The sequence below is a fragment of the Oncorhynchus nerka genome, linkage group LG4 (assembly GCF_034236695.1).
Source record: "Oncorhynchus nerka isolate Pitt River linkage group LG4, Oner_Uvic_2.0, whole genome shotgun sequence".
Taxonomy (NCBI): Eukaryota; Metazoa; Chordata; class Actinopteri; order Salmoniformes; family Salmonidae; genus Oncorhynchus; species Oncorhynchus nerka.
Window position 1 is genome coordinate 83,179,641 of NC_088399.1, and position 19,071 is coordinate 83,198,711.

Consider the following 19,071-nt stretch of genomic DNA (forward strand, 5'->3'; position numbering starts at 1 on the left):
AGATAATTTCCTCAAAGGACTCTGCAACAGGACAGGATTGGAATGTTAACTTTTTGTGTTGTCGGAATAAAACGATATCCTTATAATGATCATTAAGGTGAGCTACTGCAAAATGTCAGGTGCAAGAGCACACAAACTGCAGTTCTTCAACCAAAGGCTATGGCTAGGCTATATAAGCTAGCTAGGCTATCAGTAAATGATGTATGATAAGCCTACAGTGCAAACAGTAAGGGTACACATTGCACAAGCTGCATGCAACGTCAATAGCGGAGGTCACATTCTAGAAGGATGACTGCCTTGGTCAACTCAAGGAAAGTCACTAAATACAAGCCCTCTAGGATTCTGTTTAGCAGAAAAACACTGTCCCATTTTTGGGAATGTTATGGGGGGCAAATAAAACACAATTTCATGCTTCCTCTCCTCACGTTATGGATTGACATGGGAAGCTCAGTCAAGCTGCTTCATCCAGTGACATCAGCGGGGGAAAGACTGGGAAGAACAAGTGTGAACATGAACATTTCTAAATAAAGCATTGAAAAAAAAAAATTACTGACGGAAAAGAAACTGAAAAGAAAAAAAAACAGAAGAATCAATCATTGTTGAATCCTATTATGGGCAAATCAGCAGCGGCATATCAAACCAAATGCACCTATATTCATTCAGGTCAGAGGTAAAAACCCAACCACACACACACACACACACACACACACACAAATAAGAGAACAGAAATTGGCAGTGTTGCAGCGTGCCGGGTAAATGATCTACTCAAGAACAAAATAGGAGCCCGGTTCTCGTTCTCAGCCAGTCAGTGAATTACAGACTAACCAAGAACACGTAGCTAGATCTGTATGAGCACGTTATGATCAGTTTGCGGTGGATGCTGTGCTTGAAGAGAGCCGCGGCCTGTAATAATGTCTGACAGCCAGCCCTGACCTGTGTCAAAGTCGTCCATCCCACTGGCCCTGTGCTGTGCTCTGTCCCTGCAAACTTTGCCCTTGGTTCTGCTTCAAACCAACTCCAGGAAGAACTCGCTCCGCTCTGATCTCCCAAGGTCATTCAACAGAGGAGAGAGAGAAACCAGAGAGGGAGGGGGGAGAGAGAGAGCGGGAGGGGGAAAGAGAGGGGGAGGGGGAGAGAGAGAGCGGGAGGGGGAAAGAGAGAGGGAGGGGGAAAGAGAGAGGGAGGGGTGAGAGAGCGGGAGGAGGAAAGAGAGAGGGAGGAGCGAGAGAGCGGGAGGGGGAAAGAGAGAGGGAGGGGGGGGTGAGAGCGAGCAATAGAGAGAGCGAGACGGGGAAAGAGAGAACAGGTTTTTCAACTTTCACTGCAGCACTTGCATGGACGACCCCATTTTCATCACTTCTTTCCTTTGAGCGCAAAGAAAGACATCTCTGTCCGCAAGTCCCTTATTCCTCATCCCTCACTGTCCTTTCATCCCTCTCTCCGCTGACAGAAAGACTGCGGGAGTCAGTCTCACATTCTTGTGACCTTCATCGAACAACTAGGCCGAGGCAGCTCTGGCACCCACTGCTGCTACCTGCATATTAGCCTCAATAACATAACACCACCAGCAACCTTTACCTGGCAGTTTGGCTCATGTGTTGACAACACACAACATTACATACACACTCAAAACTGGGCCTGTGTGTAGTCACTTTAGCTGGGAGGGAGCTTGCTGCAAGTATGTGTGTATGGTCGAGTGTGTCTGTGTGTTTGTTTGGATTTTCATTTACTTTCCCAACCATTTTGCTTACGATGCAGTCCCGCTCACCTGCAAATGATATTCAAATCTCATGCAAACAGTGACGGGAGCTGGAATTTGGCAGCCAGGGCTTCAGCTCTGGAGTTATTGTCCTCCGTCTCCCCAACGGGACTTCATTTTGTCAGAGAGAAAGGCACCAATAGAAACGTTCAATTAGGGAGGACAGAGCTAAAGATGTTAAAGATTCCATCTAAAGAGAGCTCACAATCCCACATCAAAAACCCCACAACTACGAGGTCTTGGATTGTCCCCCAAACATCCAGCAGTCAGCCCAGCAACCATCTTGCCCTCTCCATTGCATCACTGTCAGGCGAGTGTTAGCTACTGGCCCTAGCTGGCCCTGGTCAGCAACCGCATTCACAGCACCGCAACCATCCTGGATGACTTTGAAGTCTGTCTCCCTGTGAGTACAGTGCTGGGCCGGTCTACCACAGCGCTACAGAGTCAATAACCAACACAGCCCAGAGAGAGAGAGACTAACAGCTGCTAACATTCTGCTTGAAAGTCCAAAGTCAAAGCACAGCAGTAGCAGGGTCTCAAACGCCAGCTACGGCTGTTCCACAGAACAAACAGCCTTATCCAATAGAACCTGTCTCAATATTAGTAGCCTACATTGTAGTGTTCATAGGAAAACATTAACATGACTCAAATCAACTGTGAAAAAAAATATATACACATTCTCACCACTTTCACTTCTGCAAAATGCTAACTAAAGATGTCAACAACACCGATCCTGTACTGGAGTGACAGTTGAAGGACATGAGGGTGGCCGGGCAGACTGCTGTCCGATGCAGAAATAAACAACCAAAACACACACACACAGATTTCTCTCAAGGAGAAAAGTAGAGGACGACAGAAGAGGAGGAGGAGGAGAGAGGAGGTCAGAGAGAGCATCCCATCTCTGCAGAGAGAGAGCGATAGATAAAGACGAGAAGTGACAAAGTACACATGAGTAGTGGAGGAGTCCTGCTGTGGTCTAAAACACAGCCAGGTCTGTGGTTACCAGTGTGTTTGAGTTGTCACACTTACCCTGTGCCCTTCATGCTGTGTAGTAGGCTGTGGAAGAGCAGGAGAGAGAAAGGCTGTACTCTACTCTGCATTGTAGAAGAGAGGGGTGGCTGGTTGACACACAAAATCTCTGTAGCCCTCAACTTCCTCGTGCCCCGGAACCAGGAACAGACAAAAGGCAGTCTGCCCGTCCGCCGCCTTTACAAAGCATATAGCTTGCACGACAGAGAGAAGAGCATTCACCACCACCCCTTTACCCCTCCCCCTCAACTGAGTCTCCACCGCTCCCCCCACCACCCTCCTTCTCCTAAACACACACCCCTCTCTCTCGTTTCTCCTCTGACCAAGTCCCCTCATTTGCCCCACAGTCTCCCTCTTTTTCTCCCTCTCTTCCTATCACTCGTTTCCTCTCTCTCGCTCTCCAGGACAGCGACCCTTTCGTTTGTCATTCAGCTGACCCCTGCCTCAGCACACAGGAGGACAAAAAAGAAAAAAAGAGGTGAAGGAGCGACAAACGGCAGAACAGCGGCACTCCAGCGTCCCAGTTAAAAATCTCCTCCTGCCTCCTTGCCCTTTAATATTCAAAAGTAATCAATCTAGCCTGCAACATGATACCCCGCCCCTGACCGGGCTCCTGCCCCGCTCTCAGACGATCCCCCAATGACAGGACAAAGTCCTTGCTTTCTATTGGCCGAGCCACATGCTCGTAGGCTCTGACACTTTCCACGCTCCTCCCCCTTCCTCCACCCAACCACCCATTTCACCGCCAGCCAACTTCCTGTTTTAAGTTACCTTGAGCTGAAGGATAGGGGTCAAGGAAAGAAATGAGGAAGAGAGAGAAAGAAGAACCAGACAAAAAAGAAAGTTATAAAAAAAAAGTGCGTTAGAGTGAGTGAGGAAGTGGTGCGTTAGAGTGAGTGAGGAAGTGATGGAGGTAGCTTGCCTCTGCATTCTGTGTCCTCCAGTTGATCTTGCGTTTCTCATGGCTGTACGGAGAAGAAAGGAACCACTGGCTGCTCTCTCTGACAACTGTTCCCTGCTTATTTACAATGTCAAACTAAATGTCTCCCTGAGTCCCGCCTCACCACAGCCCGGACTGGCCAGTGATGTAAGCAGCCCTGCTACCCCTGATTGGCCAAGGGGAGTGTCAGAATGGATGCCGCATGTTGAAGCCACATGATTTAAAGAGAAACTGCATATTGAGCAGACACTCCGCCTGATACGTGTGCACAGGCATAAAGTGCACACCCACAGGCACACACGCCTGTCCTTTCGCTGTCACAGCAGGTAGAGAGAGAATTTCAACATCCAGGCTATCTACTACATCTTACGTCTGTTTAAGTGATAATAACACAAAAACATAATTGAAAGGTATGCGTCCGTTCATTCACAAAAATGTACAAGAATAACTACTTATTACACAATGAACTTCATGTGAATTAATGAGGCTACACATCCATGCAATCTGATAGTACGATCCAGATTCAGCAATAGCTTAATGAAATACTGAATACCTAGCTCTAGGCTACTAATAAAAACAGATTTTATTTTATAGGAATAGTGGCTGGGGGTATATAAATGCTTTTGTTATCTGATCAGGGGGAGTTAAACAGACAGTCAGCCATGCTGTTCTGTTATCTGGCCAGGGGTTAAACAGACAGTCAGCCATGCTGTTCTGTTATCTGGCCAGGAGTTAAACAGACAGTCAGCCATGCTGTTCTGTTATCTGGCCAGGAGTTAAACAGACAGTCAGCCATGCTGTTCTGTTATCTGGCCAGGAGTTAAACAGACAGTCAGCCATGCTGTTCTGTTATCTGGCCAGGAGTTAAACAGACAGTCAGCCTTGCTGTTCTGTTATCTGGCCAGGAGTTAAACAGACAGTCAGCCTTGCTGTTCTGTTATCTGGCCAGGAGGTAAACAGACAGTCAGCCTTGCTGTTCTGTTATCTGGCCAGGAGTTAAACAGACAGTCAGCCTTGCTGTTCTGTTATCTGGCCAGGAGTTAAACAGACAGTCAGCCATGCTGTTTTGTTATCTGGCCAGGAGTTAAACAGACAGTCAGCCATGCTGTTCTGTTATCTGGCCAGGGGTTAAACAGACAGTCAGCCATGCTGTTCTGTTATCTGACCAGGAGTTAAACAGACAGTCAGCCATGCTGTTCTGTTATCTGGCCAGGAGTTAAACAGACAGTCAGCCATGCTGTTCTACAAAATAACCTTAACATTAGGATGATCAAAAGTAATGCACTATTGGAATAGGGTGCCATTTGGGATGCAAGAATGGTGTTTGGAGGAGCAATGTATATGGTGTATGGAGGAGCACTGTATATGGTGTATGGAGGAGCACTGTATATGGTGTATGGAGGAGCACTGTATATGGTGTTTGGAGGAGCACTGTATATGGTGTATGGAGGAGCACTGTATATGGTGTATGGAGGAGCACTGTATATGGTGTATGGAGGAGCACTGTATATGGTGTATGGGGGAGCACTGCATATGGTGTATGGAGGAGCACTGCATATGGTGTATGGAGGAGCACTGCATATGGTGTATGGAGGAGCACTGTATATGGTGTTTGGAGGAGCACTGTATATGATGTATGGAGGAGCACTGTATATGGTGTATGGAGGAGCACTGTATATGGTGTATGGAGGAGCACTGTATATGGTGTATGGAGGAGCACTGTATATGGTGTATGGAGGAGCACTGTATATGGTGTATGGAGGAGCACTGTATATGGTGTATGGAGGAGCACTGTATATGGTGTATGGAGGAGCACTGTATATGGTGTATGGAGGAGCACTGTATATGGTGTATGGAGGAGCACTGTATATGGTGTATGGAGGAGCACTGTATATGGTGTTTGGAGGAGCACTGTATATGGTGTATGGAGGAGCACTGTATATGGTGTATGGAGGAGCACTGTATATGGTGTATGGAGGAGCACTGTATATGGTGTTTGGAGGAGCACTGTATATGGTGTTTGGAGGAGCACTGTATATGGTGTATGGAGGAGCACTGTATATGGTGTATGGAGGAGCACTGTATATGGTGTTTGGAGGAGCACCGTATATGGTGTATGGAGGAGCACTGTATATGGTGTATGGAGGAGCACTGTATATGGTGTATGGAGGAGCACTGTATATGGTGTATGGAGGAGCACTGTATATGGTGTATGGAGGAGCACTGTATATGGTGTTTGGAGGAGCACTGTATATGGTGTATGGAGGAGCACTGTATATGGTGTATGGAGGAGCACTGTATGGCTAAAAATCTGGTTAACAACAGATTAAGAAAATATCCTGGCACTGAAGTGAGAGATTTTATGTGAGGGGGGGCAAAGCAATTTGCTGAAACAGTTGCTTTTAGCTGGCAGTCTGCACAGATGATGGTGGAATGACCTGAGGATTATCCTGCATATTACCGCTGCAAATCCCTTACTGTACTGAGAAACAAGCCAGAGAGAGAGAGAGAGAGAGAGAACAAACTTGCTTTATTAATGAACAAACCAGGGGGAGGGGGAGGCGGAAGGAAGGAAGGACAGAGGAGAGTGTTGCTACAGGAAGTGGAGGAGTGAAGAGCGAGAGAGAGCAAACCTTCTCCAATAATTAACAATCCAGGGAAAGGGGGAGGCGGAAAGAAGGACAGAAAGGAGAGTGCTGTTACAGGATGGGGGGGGATCTCTTTCATAAACCAGCTGTTTCAGAAAGGCATAGAAAAAAATAAGTAAAAAATACAAATGTGGAAAAATAAAAGCAACCTAAAAGACCTAGAGCAAGGCGGACCTAGAGCAGGGCGGACCTAGAGCAGGGCGGACATTAAAGACTGGAAAAACACCAGGAAATCAGCTCGAAGTGATTTTAATTTAAGAAATCTGTTCCCAAGTATTCCCACGCATAATAGAGAGACACGTGATCGTATACAAATGTAAGAAAGGTTTGAAATTATTATATTTTAGTCAAACATATCTATTTGGGCATCTTGCGATCAATCTGCAGTCTACAAATTATTTGTATTTATATTCCTGCCCCCCGACGATCCGTGGCTGAATCTTGTTGATGATCCCTGAACTAGTGGGTCTTCACACAGACTTTTTTGCAAAAATACCATTGGCTACACAAATTACTGCAATGACACGTCTCAAGCGATTGCCAAGAAATGTATTGCCTTGAAATGGAAATCGGATTCCTCCCTGCCAGTTGCAATGTGGCTATCGGAAGTTAAAAGTTGTTTCCCACTAGAGAAAATCACTTACTGCTTGAGGAATAAGTTAAAGACATTTTTACAGAACTTGGCAACCTTTTATTGACTATATGGAGAATCTCCCCCCACATCTCATTGATTGAATCTCTATATAATCATTATATAATGTTTCACACGTAATGTATAATATGTAGCCTACGGCAGGTGACCATATGATCCAATGTCTCATTATTTTATTTATTATGAATTATTTATTGTATTTTTGTATATATAATTATTATTTATTTATTTTTGTTACGCTCGTCTGCTACTGTCACTTTGTCCTATTGTTGTCTAATATTTTTTCACTGTTGTTTTGAATGTTCTTAATTGGAAAATGGAAAAATAAAATATTCAAAAAATTATATAGGTCTGTAGCAGTTTGGGTCTAGAGTGTCTCCCCCTTTGAAGAGGGGGATGACCGCTGCAGCTTTCCAATCTTTGGGAATCTCAGACAATACAAAAGAGGTTGAACAGGCTAGTGATAGGGGTTGCAACAATTTGGCAGATAATTTTAGAAAGAGAGGGTCCAGATTGTCTAGCCCGGCTGATTTGTAGGGATCCAGATTTTGCAGCTCTTTCAGAACATCAGCTGTCTGGATTTGGGTGAAGGAGAAATTGGGGAGGCTTGGGCGAGTTGCTGTGGGGAGTGCAGGGCTGTTGACCGGGGTAAGGGTAGTCAGGTGGAAAGCATGGCCAGCCGTAGAAAAATGCTTATTGAAATTCTCGATTATATTGGATTTATCGGTGGTGACATTGATTCCTAGCCTCAGTGCAGTGGGCAGCTGGGAGGAGGTGACCATGTTCTCCATGGACTTTACAGTGTCCCAAAACTTTTTGAGTTCGTGCTACAGGATGCAAATTTCTGCTTGAAAAAGCTAGCCTTAGCTTTCCTAACTGCCTGTGTATATTGGTTTCTAACTTCCCTGAAAAGTTGCATATTACGGGGGCTATTCGATGCTAATGCAGAACGCCACAGGATGTTTTTGTGCTGGTCATGGGCAGTCAGGTCTGGAGAGAACCAAGGGCTATATCTGTTCCTGGTTCTACATTTTTTGAAAGGGGCATGCTTATTTAAGATGGAGAGGAAGGCACTTTTAAAAGAATGACCAGGCATCCTCTACTGACGGGATGAGGTCAATATCCTTCCAGGATACCCGGGCCAGGTCGATTAGAAAGGCCCGCTCGCTGAATTGCTTTAGGGAGCATGTGACAGTGATGATGGGTGGTCGTTTGACCGTGGACCCATTACGGATGCAGGCAATGAGGCAGTGATCGCTGAGATCTTGGTTGAAAACAGCAGAGGTGTATTTGGAGGGCAAGTTAATTAGGATGATATCTATGAGGCTGCCCATGTTTACAGATTTGGGGTTGTACCTGGTGGGTTCATTGATAATTTGTGTGAGATTGAGGGCATCAAGCTTGGATTGTAGGATGGCAGGGGTGTTAACCTCTTCAACCTTTTGGGGGCGCTATGTCATTATTGGATAAAAAGACGTGCCCGTTTTAAGCGCAATATTTTGTCACGAAAAGATGCTCGACTATGCATGGAATTGACAGCCTTGGAAAGACAAAACTCTGACGTTTCCAAAACTGCAAAGATATTATCTGTGAGTGCCCCAGAACTAATGCTACAGGCGAAACCAAGATGAAGTTTCATACTGGAAATGCCCCAGATTCTGAAGGCGCTGTGTTCCAATGTCTCCTTATATGGCTGTCAATGCGCCAGGAATGAGCCTGCGTTTTGTGTCATTTCTCCAAGGTGTCTGCAGCATTGTGATGTGTTTGTAGGCATATCATTGGAAGATTGACCATAAGAGACTACATTTACCTGGTGTCCCGCCCGGTGTCCTGTGTCGAAATTATTGCGTAATCTGTAGGTCCATGCGCGTTCCATTTCTTCAGAAGAGAAAGTCAACTGCCACGAAGGATTTTATCGTCGATAGATATGTGAAAAACACCTTGAGGATTGATTCTAAACATCGGTTTGCCATGTTTCTGTCGATATTATGGAGTTCATTTCGAAAAAAGTTTGCATTTTAATGACTTTATTTTTTTAATAAAAAAATAAAATAAAAAATCTTACCCAAACGTGATGAACAAAACGGAGCGATTTGTCCTAAACAAATAATCTTTCAGGAAAAACTGAACATTTGCTATCTGAGAGTCTCCTCATTGAAAACATCCGAAGTTCTTCAAAGGTAAATGATTTTATTTGAATGCTTTTCTGGTTTTTGTGAAAATGTTGCCTGCTGAATGCTAACGCTAAATGCTATGCTAAATGCTACGTTAGCTATCAATACTGTTACACAAATGCTTGTTTTGCAATGGTTGAGAAGCATATTTTGAAAATCTGAGATGACAGTGTTGTTAACAAAAGGCTACGCTTGTGAGCAAATAGATTAATTTCATTTCATTTGCGATTTTCATGAATAGTTAACGTTGCGTTATGGTAATGAGCTTGAGGCTATAGTCACGATACCGGATCCGGGATGGCTCGACGCAAGACGTTAAGCATGTCCCAGTTTAGGTCACCTAGCAGCACAAGCTCTGAAGATAGATGGGGGGCAATCAGTTCACATATGGTGTCCAGGGCACAGCTGGGTGCAGAGGGTGGCCTATAGCAAACGGCAACGATGAGAGAGTTTCTGGAAAGGTGGATTTTTAAAAGTAGAAGCTCGAATTGATTGGGTACAGACCTGGATAGTAAGTCAGAACTCTGCAGGCTATCTCTGCAGTAGATTGCAACTCCACCCCCTTTGGCAGTTTTATCTTGTCGGAAAATGTTGTAGTTAGGGATGGAAATTTCAGGGTTTTTGGTTGTCTTCCTGAGCCAGGATTCAGACACGGCTAGGACATCCGGGTTGGCAGTGTGGTAAAGCAGTGAATAAAACAAACGTAGGGAGGAGGCTTCTAATGTTAACATAATATATTCAACCTTATGTTCCCTGTTCTCTATATATATATATATATCTGTTTATTATACCTGTTGATACAGGGCTCATATGTGAAACTATTCTACCTGAACATTTTCTTTCACAGTGACACTGACTCCGAATGGCAGCCCCCAGGGCCAAGGTCTCCATCCCCCACTGAAGCTGGTTCATCCAGCTCCTGCCACAAGTGGTGTTCATCTGCCCAAATGTATTTCTGCAGGCATGGATGTGCCTCAGGGCCAAAAGGGCACAGCATGGAGGCGTCGCTGTGTTCTTTGCAAAATTAAGTCCCCCATCACCTGCACCACATGTTTGGTGACCCTCTGCTTTACAGCAGAAAGAGACTGCTATGGCACATGGCATCAGCAGCACAATATTGTGTAGAGCTTTGGCAAAGTGGGTGGGGTTATATCCTGCCTGTTTGGCCCTGTCCGGGGGTCTCATCGGATGGGGCCACAGTGTCTCCTGACCCCGCCTGTCTCAGCCTCCAGTATTTATGCTGCAGTAGTTTATGTGTCGGGGGGCTAGGGTCAGTTTGTTATATCTGGAGTACATTTTCTCTCTTATCCAGTGTCCTGTGTGAATTTAAATATGCTCTCTCTAATTCTCTCTTTCTCTCTCGGAGGAGGACCTGAGCCCTAGGACCATGCGTCAGGACTACCTGGCACGATGACTCCTTGCTGTCCCCAGTCCACCTGGCCTTGCTGCTGTTCAAGTTTCAACTGTTCTGCCTACGGCTATGGAAACCTAAACTGTTCATATTTACTCTTGAGGTGCTGTCCTGTTGCATCCGCTACAACTACTGTGATTATTATTATTTGACCCTGCTAGTCATCTATGAACGTTTGAAAATCTCGGCCATGTTCTGTTATAATCTCCACCCGGCACAGCCAGAAGAGGACTGGCCACCCCTCATAGCCTGGTTCCTCTCTAGGTTTCTTCCTAGGTTCCTGCCTTTCTAGGGAGTTTTTCCTAGCCCCCGTGCTTCTACACCTGCATTGCTTGCTGTTTGGGGTTTTAGGCTGGGTTTCTGTACAGCACTTTGAGATATTAGCTGATGTACGAAGGGCTATATAAATACATTTGATTTGATAGAGGACTGAGGGTCTTCCAAATATTGAAAGTGTGTAAATAGTTACTCATGTTATTTTGTAAATGTATATATTTTTTTCTCTCCATTTTTTTTTGGGGGGGGGGGGGTGTTAGAATACCAGTTTGGCATTTTGTATATAGTTATTTGTTTCAAATTGTCTACCTTCACCAATTTGGCCAGTTGGGTACATTTGGGCTACTTGTGTGGGACACCTCGGTGACTTCATGATAAATGTCATGTAGCACACTCATTTTGGAAGTTATCATTCTGGAACTTTGCACAAGTACTGTTGTCCTCTTATATTTTTCACTGACATTGTCCCCATCATCCTATCTGAATGTTTGTTTTATCTTGTTCATTTTAAAGATGATACAAAAATACATTTAAAAAACGTATGGTTCTTTTCATTGTATTATCTAAACCAGATCTATTGTGTTATATTCTCCTACATTCAATTCACAGTTACACAAACTTCAGAGTGTTTTCTTTCAAATGGTACCAAGAATATGCATATCCTTGGTTCTGTGCCTGAGCTACAGGCTGTTAGAAATTGGAAAAAATAGGGGGGTAGTAGCTCTAAGATATCACTTTTTTGGTTACTACATGATTCCATGTGTTATTTCATAGTTTTAATGTCTTCACTATTATTCTACAATGTAGAATAAGAAAAACCCTGGGATGAGGGTGTGTCCAAACTTTTGAACGGTAGTGTATGTATGTATGTACATATGGGGCGGCAGTTAGCCTCGTGGTTAGAGCGTTGGGCCTGTAACCGAAAGGTTGGTGGGAAAATAAATCGTCTGCCCCTGAACAACCCAGTGTTCCTAGGCCATCATTGTAAATAAGAATTTGTTCTTAACACTGCCTTGCCTAGTTAAATAAAGGTAAAACAATAATATATATATATGCCACACACCCCTCTCCTTCTTGCCTCAATATTTATATTATACTCAAGACATCTTCACACATATTTTTAGATGCTTTTTACTGACAACCTCAACTCCATAATCAGCTAGTGCTATTGCCACTCGCACTGACCAAATTGCGGGGTTCCCAAATGGGCATAGGCCTACAAGCTTGTGATCTGAAACAATCCAAAGAAGCTAATGATCCTCGATTACTCTGTGGCTAAGTCATGCTTTCTGGTGAATGATTTTATATATATATATATCTGCATAGACAGGAGTAATTATATAATTTATTTCCATATACTTCCCTATTGGACCCACCGCTATGCAATTTATCTCCTGTTCTATTGGTTTCATTTAAACTTTCTTTCGTTGTCCAGAAGCCAAAGGCCTAGTCATATTAGCAACCCATCCTAGTCGTTTCATCTTTAGATTCTTCTAAGTTTTCAAAAGAGAATTCCATCTGTCACATATGGAACCGCTATCAGGTGCGCTGTTTAGAATGGTGTTTTCCCGCAAATTGCATTTTGGCAAATGTTTGAAAATGACATTTTATTGGCTGCTTCATTACATGATTTTCATGTTCGGTTAAGATTAATTACCATAATCTAAATATGATTTTTGGCATTCTGAGCACCGTGGGTGGATCAGTTATGGACCCAATGAAAATTTCTCAAACGGATGGTAAATTAAAATCTTCCAGGTCACGTTATCCAGCGCCACCACTAAAACACTGGTGTAGCTTGGCTATAATATCAGTGACAATGTACGATAATGTTAATATTCGCATTGGAGGGTAAACGTTCACCATTGATATGCTGACGTTAATTGATAATGTGAATTTTCAGCTAATTTATTTTGTATGGCTGAGACAAACCCTTTAATTGTCTGCACATTCTTGTGAATTGTTCCATTATTCAAGTGTAATATGGTTTGGTTGGATTATTCAATATTGTAATATGTTTTAGAAGGGCTCCCGAGTGGTGCAAGTGGTCTAAGCTGTGGCATCTCATTGCTTGAGGCGTCACTACAGACACCCTGGTTCAATTCCAGGCTGTATCACAACCGGCCGTGACTGGGAGTCCCAAAGGGCGGCGCACAATTGGCCCGGCGTTGTCCGGGTTAGGCCGTCATTGTAAATAAGAATTTGTTCTTAATTGACTTGCCTAGTTAAATAAAGGTCAAATAAAAAACGTTTTCAAAAACTAACATTTGCTTGCATTTTATAATCGTTTGTGTTTACTGGCTAGCGGCTACTGTGATATTTACGGTCAATTTCAGCTGCAGATAAGAAAGTTGAGTTGCCAGCGACAATGAAAGGTAGGCAAGGATGTAATGTGAACTCAAAAGTAGAAATCTCTTTAGGCATTCCGCTCCTCAGAATCTCCATTTCTCGTAGTTGGGATAGGGCCCTAGTCATGATTTCTGCATTTTCAAAGACCCTGTAACCAAAATACAGGTATAGAGTCTGGGTGAATGGTGAACACTTCCATTGTTTAACACCTCCCTAATTTGAACTGAAAACAGCCCCCATGGTTTAACAGCACCCCTCACAATTTGCCAGTTACACATTGATATGAATACAAGGGGCGTATCTGCCTCTAAGTGGTAAATATGAAAGAGAGAAAGCGAGAGAGAGAAAGAGACACACACAAAGCTCAATGTTCCCTTTTCAATTGTGGTACAGGGAGAGCAGGCAAACAGAGTAGAGCTGGTTCCAGGGTGGTTAATGATTATAGAGCAGCTCTATGGCGGTGCAGGCAGACTTGCCTAAACCCAAACCTCCATGATGACACCTGACAAGGTCACTCTGCAGCAGAAGCCTTCCCATGACTTTTGTGACTGGTGCCTGCTGCCTGGGACATGTTCGCTTACTGACACTGTTTAGAGATAAACAAGCCAGGCTATCAGTTTTACAAATCCGTTTTTACAACTAGCCGAGCTATCAATTTTATAAACACACAACAGAAGAGAGCCCTCAGGGCTGCCGGGCTATGCCATGCACGCACACACCCCTGAATAAAATAGGCTTACCAACACAAAAATATGCACACACAATTTTCCATCCTAGATGTGGATCATAAAACAGTCTCACCGGCTTCAATCCTGGCTGCGCTCAATATGAAAAACTGATTCTAGATGTTGATGATTTACAATGGGGCATAAAATAACAATACGAATGCAACTTAAAACGCTCAACCAGAGCTAGCGCTCCTAGTAGCCGGGGACTTTAATGCAGGGAAACTTAAATCAGTTTTACCATATTTCTATCAGGATGTTAAATGTGCAACCACTAGGCTACCCTGCCGCCCCAACATACACACTATGGAACATCGTTTGGGTCTTTGCGTGTCAAAAAGATACAGCAGCACTGTCAAAGCTGTACAAAAAAAGTCTGCAAACAAGCAAATACCGGCCACAAACGATGCATTTACTGTGTCGGTAATAAAGCATCATTTGTTCAATCACAACTTCTGGGGTAGCTAGCTTTGGCTTGGTACCTAGCTAGCACCAATACAACCAGCCTGAAAACAATGACCAGTAGAAACTGCAGTCATTTTCATTATTCTTAGCAATGATTTAGGAATCCTTGTGAGTAAGTATTAGCTAGGTTGCCATTTGTTGTTCACCTATTGAAATTGAACTTCAGTTCATGAAAATAAATATCTAGCCAGCTACTTAACCCTGTTGCCCAAAGCTAACATTATAAGCAGCCAGCTAGCTTCATCTGGCTTGTGAGGCATGACCGGACTTGGTTGTGTTGTGAAGTTAGCCACAATAAGAATTAGGCACAATAGTGGAATTTGCAGTTTGCCTTCAAAATAATGTCATTGCCAGTGATGCAAATTAATAAAAAATGTTTATGACCAGCACTGTAGGTGCACGAGACAACTTTACCAGCATCTTAGCATATGTATCGATGAATCGTTGTGACATGAAATACAAGCGATAGTGAAATCAATGTGTAAAAACTACGTAAAAATTTATGAACGCGTTCAATTATGTGACGTGCAGTCATATTCAGGTCCGGATTGGGCAACAAGCTTATTTGACACGTCAAATAGCATTATCTACTGGTCATTGTTTTCTTTTTTGACACGCAAAAACACAAACGGCGTTCCATAGAAATCCTGGTTGAGAATGAAACGACTGAACAACGAAACAGCACAGCAAGTAAGTGAAATAAATGGGTTTTGATTTTGTTTTACTGGTAATGGGGACATATGTAAATGCCAACAAAATACCTTTTTGGTCAGTGTGGTGTGTGTGTGTAACCTTTATTTAACTAGGCAAGTCAGTTAAGAACTAATTCTTATTTACAATGACGGCCTACCCCAGCCAAACCCGGACCAATTGTGCGCCGCCCTATGGGACTCCCAATCACAGCCGGATGTGACACAGCCTGGATTCGAACCAGGGACTGTAGTGACACCTCCTGCACTGAGATGCAGTGCCTTAGACCGCTGTGTCCGCTTGTGTGTATGTTAACTATTTAACTGTACTAGAATGCTTAAAAGGCAGCTAAAATTTAAAATATCGGTATCAGGTTTTTTTTGGCAAGGAAAATATTGGATATCGGTATCGGCCAAAAATGTCATATCGGTGCATCATTAGTACATATACCAACCAGATGCCATGGATTGCAGACAACATCCTCACTGAGCTAAAGGCTAGAGCTGCCGCTTTCAAGGAGCGGGACTCTAATCCAGAAGCTTATAAGAAATCCCACTATGCCCTCCGATGAACCATCAAACAAGCGTCAATACAGGACTAAGGTCGAATAGTACTACACCGGCTCTGACGCTCGTAGGATGTGACAGGGCTTGCAAACCATTCTCTGATAAGAGTCAGTGCACACAAAAATGTGGTTCACAATAACTGGCAGGCAGTACGTGGAAATGTAAACAGTGAATATGGTGCATATTTAGGTTAAATGGCCATTAGCAAAATGTAAAGAAAAATGTCTGGTGGAATTGGAGATGACAAAGCAAAACAGGTTTTAAAAATGCTGAAATATCACATTTACATAAGTACTCAGACCATTTACTCAGTGCTTTGCTGAAGCGCCTATGGCAGCGATTACAGCCTCGAGTCTTCTTGGGTATGACACTACAAGCTTGGCACACCTGTATTTGGGGGGTTTCTCTAATTATCCTCTGCAGATCCTCTCAAGCTCTGCCAGGTTGGATGGGGAGCATCACTGCACAGCTATTTTCAAGTCTCTCCAGAGATGTTTGATCGGGTTCAAGTCTGGGCTCTGGCTGGGCCACTTGAGGACATTTAGAGACTTTTCCCGAAGCCACCTCTGCGTTGTCTTGGCTGGAGGGGTCATTGTCCTGTTGGAAGACAAACCTTCATCCCCGTCTGAGGTCCTGATTGCTCTGGAGCAGGTTTTCATAAAGGATCTCGCTGAACTTTGCTCAATTCATCTCTCCCTCGATCCCGACTAGTCTCCCAGTCCATGCCACTGAAATAAATCCCCACAGCATGATGCTGCCACCACCATGCTTCACGTTAGAGATGGTGCCAGGTTTCCGCCATACTTGACGCTTGGCATTGAGGCCAAAGAGTTCGATCTCGGTTTAATCAGACAAGGGAATCTTGTTTCTCTTGGTATGAGAGTCTTTAGGTGCCTTTTGGCAAATCCCAAGCAGGCTGTCATCTGCCTTTTACTGAGGAGTGGCTTCTGTCTGGCCACTTTACCATAAAGATCTGATGGGTGGAGTGCTGAAGAGATAGTTGTCCTTCTGGAAGGTTTATCCCATCTCCACAGAAGACCTCCGGAACTCTGTCAGAGTGACCATCAGGTTCTTCGTCTCCCTGACCAAGGCCCTTCTCCACCGATTGCTCAGTTTGGTCAGGCAGCCAGCTCTAGGAAGGAGACATGGTGGTTCCAAACATCTTCCATTTAAGAATGATGGAGGCCACTGTGTTCTTGGGGACCTTTAAAGCTGCAGAAATGTTTTGGTACCCTTCCCCAGATCTGTGCCTTGACACAATGCCGTCTCAGAGCTCTACGGACGAGTCCTTCGACCTCATGGCTTGGTTTTTGCTCTGACATGCACAGTCAAACTGTTGGACCTTATATAGACAGGTGCCTTTCCAAATCATGTCCAATCAACTGAATTTACCACAGGTGGACTCCAAACAAGTTGTAGAAACATTACATTTACATTTAAGTCATTTATCAGACGCTCTTATCCAGAGCGACTTCTGTGATCAATGGAAACAGGATGCACCTGAGCTCAATTTTGAGTCTCATAGCAAAGGGTCTGAATACTTACGTTTTTTATTTTTTATGAACATGCAAAAAAATCTAAAAACCTGTTTTATCTTTGTTATAATGGGGTATTGTGTGTAGACTGACGAGGAAAAACATTCATTTAATACATTTTAGAATAAGGCTGTAATGTAACAAAAATGTGGAAAAAGTAATGTGCTCTGACTACTTTCTGAATGCACTGTATATCACAACTTTACAGAGGGTGGTAAATACTCATCAAACATACAGATAAACTTTGCTCCTTTCCCCCCATTCTCCATACGGGTCAAGCCACGTATATTAACTACTCCTGGAATTTTTGGTCTAAGATATTATTTATTTATGTCCAACGGGATGCCAGAGATGACACCTTTTACCGATACCCTACTCCAAAAATCAATGCAGTCTACTTCATGCGTCGATAAGCCACAATTCACGCTCCTTTTGCTCTTTAGATACACACGATATCAACACCATACCACTCCTTTGTTGCTTTGACCGCATCCACTTTTCCCAACTCTCCTTTTTAACCATCCTCTTGACTTCAAAAGGGTTTCCAAAATAAACACCTTTATCCAAAGAACATATTCCAACAAGAAACGATTCAGACTCATTTTCCACAACAATCTTTGCCCTTTTTAAACCCTTGTAGGTTTTCAACCCAACCAGTTATAAATAACCTGATTCAATTGCTCAACCAAATAAGTATTAGAATCGTGTGCTTTAGGGTTGCAGCGAAAACCTACAGGAACGTAACTCTCCAGAAACAGGGTTAGAGAGCCCGGTCTCGGGTAGTTGTTTAAGCTAGTTTACTTATGTGTTCGATGGTAAAACCAACGCAGTCAATGGAAGACGATGATACACGTTACACATTGGCCCATGTGTTAGAGCTAATTCGCCACTGAACAACAGGTACTGCTGATCAATGGAAAGTTTACAAAACTGGGGTAAAGCTCTCTAACCAATAAAGACTACGTTTGCATCTGTCCTTCAGACCAATCAAACCTCGGACTAGATTCCACCAATCAAGGTTTCTACGGGTTCAGTTAGTTGTGAAACTGACGCCATTAGGGATCTACCAAAAATCGCCAGTCATACGAGGCAGAATTTAGACAAGAGCCAACATGGCGGCCTCAGTGCGGCAGTTTCTTGGCCGCCTCGGTTCCTTTCAGCTGGCCACCAATAAGCGGCTCAGAGAGCTGGGAGGGAAATGGCGCCTATGTTCATCTTCCAAAACAATCGTCTATTGGACAAGAACAGCAATTGAAAATGCGCAAAGTCATAGCCCCAATTCCATAGCGACACAGTATGGTTTCACATATAGATATTAACCATGTATATAATCTGATTTTTACTCACTTTGTTTTACGGGTTAGCACAAGTGAAGTTCAGCTCACCGTATTATTTATTTTATTTCGGTAGCAAAGGGAAACAAGATGGCTGCCAAGTACTTCTGCTCTAACCGGAAACTGTGCTACGTTGGTGCGCCGACGTCAAGAACTTCAAATTCGGAGCCTCAAACTACAAAATGCTTCACATAATTATTTTACAAACCCAGGAAGTCAAAGGGTGTGCAATGGTGTGTGAATAATTTAGGGACCTGCTGGCTGCTGGCCATAAATCTATGGTGCTGTTCCACCCCCTTTCCATAAGAGATTCTCTGCATCAAACATGCAGAGAAACGTGTATCTGCCACGGAAAGAACAAGTAAAACAGCTTATTCTACCACATCACTTATAGGATAATAACCTACATTTGAAAACCAAAATACTCTGTGTTCCCATTCTATCCCAATGTCCATATTTTCTAATCATTGTATTGTACACCGAACAAAAATATAAAATGCAACAATTTCAAAGCTTTT

The 19,071-nt window shown here is 43.6% G+C and overlaps 1 protein-coding gene across 10 annotated transcripts in view; it reads right to left on the reverse strand.

Annotated features, from left to right (window-relative positions):
* Positions 1–18,674, reverse strand: part of LOC115128681 (nuclear transcription factor Y subunit gamma-like) — a 40,944-nt gene extending 22,270 nt beyond the window's left edge. For 6 of the 10 annotated variants that reach the window (XM_065017946.1, XM_065017939.1, XM_065017947.1 and 3 more), the window contains exon 1: positions 934–967. In XM_065017946.1, coding sequence (XP_064874018.1) covers positions 934–952 — 19 coding nt within the window. In that variant the 5' untranslated portion in view covers positions 953–967. Of the gene's footprint in view, positions 1–933; positions 968–1,768; positions 2,128–2,788; positions 3,009–3,710; positions 3,836–18,566 lie in introns of those variants that run through there. The other 4 variants (XM_065017941.1, XM_065017942.1, XM_065017943.1 and 1 more) reach the window with 4 other exon arrangements.
* Between the last annotated feature and the right edge of the window lie 397 nt (positions 18,675–19,071).